This window comes from Rhinolophus ferrumequinum, chromosome 22, assembly GCF_004115265.2.
Source record: "Rhinolophus ferrumequinum isolate MPI-CBG mRhiFer1 chromosome 22, mRhiFer1_v1.p, whole genome shotgun sequence".
NCBI classification, from domain to species: domain Eukaryota; kingdom Metazoa; phylum Chordata; class Mammalia; order Chiroptera; family Rhinolophidae; genus Rhinolophus; species Rhinolophus ferrumequinum.
This window is the reverse complement of record NC_046305.1, coordinates 29,551,098-29,557,994: the sequence shown is the minus strand read 5'-3', so window position 1 is coordinate 29,557,994 and position 6,897 is coordinate 29,551,098. Positions and strand designations below refer to the sequence as shown.

General features: G+C 41.0%; 1 protein-coding gene across 2 annotated transcripts; it reads left to right on the top strand.

Annotated features, from left to right (window-relative positions):
* Positions 1-2,502: 2,502 nt before the first annotated feature.
* Positions 2,503-6,656, top strand: CD1E (CD1e molecule). 2 transcript variants are annotated; one of them, XM_033093817.1, is made up of 6 exons: positions 2,503-2,721; positions 3,038-3,334; positions 4,558-4,836; positions 4,982-5,125; positions 5,666-5,759; positions 5,890-6,656. In XM_033093817.1, the coding sequence occupies exons 1-6, from the start codon at positions 2,661-2,663 to the stop codon at positions 5,996-5,998; spliced, it is 984 nt and encodes a 327-aa protein (XP_032949708.1). In that variant the 5' UTR covers positions 2,503-2,660; the 3' UTR covers positions 5,999-6,656. The 2 variants fall into 2 exon arrangements, with proteins under 2 accessions (XP_032949708.1, XP_032949707.1); XM_033093816.1 differs by having other exon boundaries at positions 4,982-5,260.
* Positions 6,657-6,897: the final 241 nt, after the last annotated feature.

Below are 6,897 nucleotides of genomic sequence, written 5' to 3'. Positions count from 1 at the left end.
CTCACCCTCTTACCCTCTAGTAAGCACTAAACTGTTGTCTGTGTCTGTGAGTTTTTGTTTCTTTGTTTGTCTTTTTCCTTTGTTGCTTTCAGTTTTATATCCCATACATCAGTGAAGTCATATGGTTCTTGACTTTTTCTGACTTATTTCACTTAGCATAACACTCTCAAGATCCATCTATGTTGTTGCAAATGGCACTATTTCATCTTTTCTTATGGCAGAATAGTATTCCATTGTGTTTGTATACCACATCTTCTTTATCCAATCATCTATGGAAGGACACTTTGGTTGTTTCCATGTCTTGGCCAACATAATTAATGCTGCAACGAACACCAGCATACCTATGTCTTTACGGATAAATGTTTTCAGATTTTTGAGTAAATACCCAGGAGAGGGATTGCTGGGTTATATGGTAATTCTAGTCTTAATTTCTTGAGGAACAGCTACACTATCTTCCATAGCAGCTGTACCAATTACATTCCCACCAACAGTGTATGAGGGTTTCCTTTTCTCCACAGCCTCTCCAAAACTTGTCATTATTTGTCTTGTTGATAATAGCCATTCTAAAAGGTGTGAGGTGCTATCACATTGTGGTTTTGATTTGCATTTCTCTAATATCTAATGACGTAGAGCATCTTTTCATATGTCTGTTGGCCATTTGTATGTTTTCTTGGGAAAAGTATTTGTTCAAGTCTTCTTATTTTTTAATTGGCTTGTTTGTTTTTTGTTGTTGAGCTTTATGCGCTCTTTATATATTTTGGATGTGAGCCCTTAATTGGAGGTATTGTTTACAAATATCTTCTTCCCTTTGGTTGTTTGCCTTTTTGTTTTGTTGATTGTTTCTTTTTCTGGGCAGAAACTTTTTAGTTTGATGTAGTCCCATTAATTTATAAAAATAATTTTATACCAGTATTTCTTGCATCATTTATTGAGTTCTTTCAGATTAATTTTTGGTTTTGCTCAGATAATTTGTTTTATAAAGGGAGTTATGTGGCATATTATTTGATATTTTGAGTATTCAAATATGGATTAATTTTGTCATCATCAGAATATGATAATTTGCTTGAATAAAATATTTTAGGATTGTCTCATTACGTCAGAATTCTAAAATATTTCCCCCTGCATTGAAAATGAGATATTTGAAGCCAGTGTCATTCTCTTCTTTGTAAGCAGCTACTATTTTATCTGGAACTTTGTAAGATTTTTCTTTATTCTTATAATTCAGAAACAATACCAGGATGAATCTGAGGGTAAACAGTTTTTAATTACTCTGAGCACTATTCTGTGAGTCTTTTACATTTTAAAAGTAGAGGTTTTAGGTTGGGTTTTGTTTTGTTATCTCCAAAGGACTTTTATCTCTGAAATTTTATTGTCTGATAAATCTTTTGGCACCAGGTGGGCTCTAACTAAAATGTAAGTTGAATGAAAACCAAACAAATGAATAGTATTTCAACTGCATTCAAGCTGCCACAGCAAGCATCAATGAAAGGAACAAAAATAAAGACTCAACATATTAACTAATTCTCTCATGAACACTCCATTCCCCAGAAGTCACTTCCCCTCCTCCAATGAAAGTACTTTCTAGTCAGACACCACCAACAGGGCACCAGTACTCCCAGGCCATGAGCTGTGAAAGGAAGCCTGCATGACTGCCTTTCATACCCAGAGTGAAGCTTGCCCACCAACCTGTAGACACACTAAACTCGTTTGGGGTAGTGTGGGGATCCAAGGTCTCTGCATATCCCTTATAGACCTGCTCATACAACATGAGTGAAAACCTATCTGCCTCCCAGCACACCACTTCTAAGTCAAGCCCACTCATGGATTCCTTTAACAGAGACAATTGATCTGACTGGGGAAACTGACCAAAAGGTCATTTTCCTTAGATTATCTGATAATCTGTATTGCTGCTCCTTTCTAGTATGGATTATGGATAACTGCCTGATGATTATACAGCTACATTCAAAGTTCTTAATGTCTTCTGGTAATGACTTTGTGAAGAGCAGAATTAAGAGACAGAAGGGAGACTGAGGAGATGGCAGAACAGGAAAGGCAATGAAAAGAATGAAAGTAGACTCCGGAGAAAAAAATAATGGGTAAATAGAGAAATACAGGGAAGCCCAAGAAAAAGGAGAAAGGGAGGTTGGGAAACAGATAGGAGAAGGAGAAGACCACAGAGAGATAAGGAATGAGGAGACTTCTGGAAGGGCCACTGGGCACCACTGAGGACCTTCCATGACTTCTTTTCACAGAAAAGGACATTAAGAACCCAAGTGTGAACGTGATTTTTCTAAGGCGAAGAGGTACTAAATTTTCCAACCAGAGCACAGACTTTGTCATAAGGCAGCCTTTATCATGAGCCAGGATTCCCTTTATATTGTTGGTGCAATAGGGGAGGTCAGGAAGCAGATGAGAACAGGAAGAAACTCTGCAAGCCAGATAGTGGGAGAGATGGAGGGGAAATGAGAAACCCTGTGGGAGGCCTGTGGCTGAGGGAGGCAGTAGGGTTTCTCTGACAGGGAAGTGAGCAGAGGGAGAGGTTTGTCAGTTTGTGTGGCAAGGGAAGTTAGATAAGGGTGTGAGAAGGTTTGGAGGGGAGCTGATATCTGAGTTCTAAGGCAAACGTCTGGCTGAGGCATCCTTTGCTTAACAGAGCTTCAATGCTGCTCTTGCTGCTCCTGCTCTTCAAGGAACTTCTCTGCCCTAGGGCAAGCACAGTGGGTAAGAACCTAGGTGGAAAAATACCTGTGGGTAGACATAGGGGAAAGAAGTGTGGAAAAGAAGTTCTGGGAAGGACCTGGGGGCAGGGAGTAATCTCCTACCGGGTGCCCTCAGACTCTGCATGCCAAGCTAATGCCAGGCAAAGTATCCTTGCCCAAGTCTGTTTCTCTCTCTGATTTTGGAAAATAGAAGCTGGCTCAGGGGAAAGGTGATATGGAATATATGTGCAAACTGTATAATTATAGCTTTCTTCTCCTATGTGGGCCCTTCTTCTATTTTTTCACATTCTCTCACTTGCTGTATCTCTTTCTCTCAGCTCCTCAGGTTCTAGGACCCCATCATCCAGGAGCAAAAGAGCCCTACTCCTTCCACATGCTCCAGATCTCCTCCTTTGCCAACCACAGCTGGGCACACATTCAGGCCTCAGGCTGGCTGGGCGAGCTGCAGACTCATCGCTGGAACAGTGTCTTGGGCACCATCCGCTTTCTGAGGCCCTGGTCCCAGGGTAGCTTTAGCAAGGAGGAGTTGAAGAACCTCCAAATGTTATTGCAGTTGTACTTCCATGGTTTTCCCCGAAAAGTGCAGGCCTTTGCCAGTCAGTTTCAGTTTGAATGTGAGTTTGTTTTCCCAAGGTGATATTTGTCTGAGGTCTCCAACCATCTTCCAAAGGGGAAGATGGTGTATAGACTCTGACCATCATCCAACTTCCCTGTCTCCCTTGGCTCACTCTCTCTCCTCTGCTTCACATTTCACCACCATTCCCATTTTATCTCTCCCACCCCCCTATACACACAGAAGGGCCTACATGTACATATCTCTTCACAGCCCTGAATATACCCTCATGTTCTGGCTCCTTGGAATAGTTTCCTTTCCAATATACGAAGGTTGGACAATTAAGTTCACCAACTCATCCTGGAAAAAAAGCTACTTACCTCATTGCTGAATATCACTACAGTCACCTTCGAAGTACTCCCCACTGGGAAGCTATGCACTAATGCCAGCACCTAGTCCACTCTTCAAAGCAATTTTAAAACTCTTTTTCTGGAATGACCATCAGAGCTGTCGTCATATTACCCTTGATGTCCTGAATGTCATCAAAATGTCTTCCCTTCAAAATTTCCTTTATTTTCAGGTAAAGAAAGAAGTCATTGGGGGCCAGATCAGGTGAGTTGGGAGAGAGTTCCAATACAGTTATTTGTTGACTGGCTAAAAACTCCCTCACAAACAGTGCCGTGTGAGCTGGTGCATTGTCATGATGCAAGAACCATGAATTGTTGGCAAAGAGTTCAGGTCATCTAACTTTTTCGTGCAGCCTTTTCAGCACTTCCAAATAGTAAACTTGGCTAACTGTTTGTCCAGTTGGTACAAATTCATGATGAATAATCCCTCTGATATCAAAAAAAAGTTAGCAACATCGGTGCAACAAGTTCGCGAACTTAATTGTCAGGCCTTGTATATACATATATTTCCCTGATCTTCTTCCTACTAACCCCGGCCTCAAACTCAGCCTTTCTCATCCAGGATCTAACCTCCTTTCTTGCTGGCCTGAGCGTTCATGTGGCCTAGCCTGTACCTAACCTCTCCCAAGTGAACTTTGTTTGATTTATTTCCTATCGTTCTAACAGTCTTCCCATCTAGCCACTTCACATTAATTATCTTTATTATCTTCACATTTTCTTCCCACAAATTTCCTCCCCCTTTCCCATCCCAACTCTAGTGTCCCATGTGATTCTCGAGAAAAATTTTTCCCATAAATCTTTTAACTTTCTAGACTCTTTACTTTTCCCTCCCTGTAATTCTTTCCATATTGATTCTCTTTTCCTTGTCCATCCCCAGATCCCTTTGAGCTCCAGATATCATTCAGCTGTAGAATGTATGCTGGGAAGGCCTCAGAAAGCTTCTTAAATGGGGCATATCAAGGATCAGATTTCCTGAGTTTCCAAGGAAATTACTGGAAGCCATCTCCAGGAGCAGGGAGTCAGGCTCAGAATGTTTGTAAGGTACTCAATCACTACCGAGTTATTAAAGAAATTGTACAGCACCTTCTCAGTGATACCTGTCCTCGATTTCTGGCAGGCCTCCTTGAAGCAGGGAAGTCAGAACTGGAAAGACAAGGTGAGCCCAACTTTCTCTCCCCTCATATCCCTAGAGCTTTAACTCTTGTATTTAAGTTGTTCACTCTTTATCATCACTTTGAAGCACATAAGAGGCTATAGGGTGCCCTCCTTAACTCCATTTCTTCTCATCTTCTCCTCTACAGTGAAGCCAGAGGCTTGGGTGTCCAAAGGCCCCAGTCCTGGTCCTGGCCGTCTGTTGCTGGTGTGTCATGTCACTGGTTTTCATCCCAAGCCTGTGTGGGTTATGTGGACACAGGGTGAGCAGGAGCAGCCAGGCACTCAGCAAGGTGACATCCTACCCAATGCTGATGGGACATGGTATCTCCGAGTAACCCTGGATGTGGCAGCTCGGGAGGCAGCTGGCTTGGCTTGTCGAGTGAAACACAGCAGTCTAGGAGGCCATGATATAATCATCCACTGGGGTGAGGAAGAACTGAAGCCCAGCTGGAAAATGATATTCTTTCCATAGTATTAGAGCTAATGAGTGAGGAGCTGGAGAAATGGATATGAATGCTATGCACAAGAGGATAAAAATGGGGAAATCCAAATAAAGAAGGATGAAGAATGACAATTAAATATTTGAGAAAACAGAAGTAGAGGATTAGAAGTACTAAAGAGAAAAGAAAGAATGATCTAGTGATTTGGTGAAAGAGAGAAGGAGGGGAAATATCAGGGACATAGACTCAAGAGGAATTGAAATGAGAGCTTTAGAAAATACAGAAGAAAAAAACTCTTGGAAGGCCCCACCCCTGTCATCTAAGAAGCATTAACAGAGGTAGATTAGAGAGTACTTTATAGATTGACATCCTTATTTTATCCCCAACCAGGTGGATACTCCATCCTTCCCATATTGATCTGTTTCACTGTAACCCTTACCTTGGTCATCTTAGTTGTGGCTGACTCATGGTTTAAAAAGCAGAGGTAAGACTTTTCTTGTTCTATTTTTTCAACTTCCTATCAACTCATTCTTTTTTTTTCTACCTCTTTTTTTCTTCCCCCTTTCTCTCTGATTTCCTTTCTTTGAGATCAAGATCCTTTTCTTCTCCCACAGCTCAAATTGGAACATCTGCTCTCCCCATGTACCAGCACTACCTTTCCCACAGAAGCCAACACCCAAGACCCTAGGAGTTAGAAATCATGGATCAAAAACAGATTCTTGAAGAAATGGAAAACAAGTCTAAACCAACTCTGATGACATTTGTTTTACCTTATACATAATATTCTTGTCTGCTTCTTCTTAAACATGGTTCAAACCAAAAAAAAACACAAAAACATGATTTTGTTAAAATAACTTGTTCTGGCAGAGATTCTGACTCCTTTGGAAATCTGCCCCTTCCCTTCCCCTCCTCCCCCCACTTTCCAGCAATGTCTTTTCTGTTTTGGCTACATGTTTATCACTATTTTGATCCTTCAAACTCCAATTCAGACACCTATTTCTCATGGGATGTTCCCTGGATTGCCCAATTAAAATCTCTCATGTACTCCCCAGATCTCCCTAAATACACTTATCTTTTCTTACTCTAAACAGTAGTTATTTAGGCTTTTGATCTTCTTTCTTTGGTCTTAATTCCTTGAAAGCAGGATTTAGGTGTTTGTATTTGTGTCCATAACCAAGAGCCTAACCTGGATTCAGGGCCAGCTTCATGGGTATTTGATCTGTGCAGTTGTTACCATCTTGAAAGTCTTAATAACTATTGAACAATGGATTCATTTTGTGCTGGCATTTTTATTTTGGCCTCACAAATTATGTAACTGGTCCTGCCTGAATGTGATGTTTCTCAATAAATGCTGACTAAAATAAATTTATTGTCAAATTAAGTGATGTTGTCTTAATTCCCTCTTTGACATCTCTGCATCACTTGGTTGTGTTCGTATTAAAATGCTTTCTCTCTTCCCTTGTCTCTCACCAGAGGTGAAGGAGGCAGGTAAAGGCTTCAGATTTCACAGTGATTGGGTGTTTGTGCATCTTTAGAGATATTTAGAGAAAATAATAACATATGAGATATCTCCTGTCAAAATGAGGATGGTGTTGGAATAGCATTCATACTTCTCTGAGACT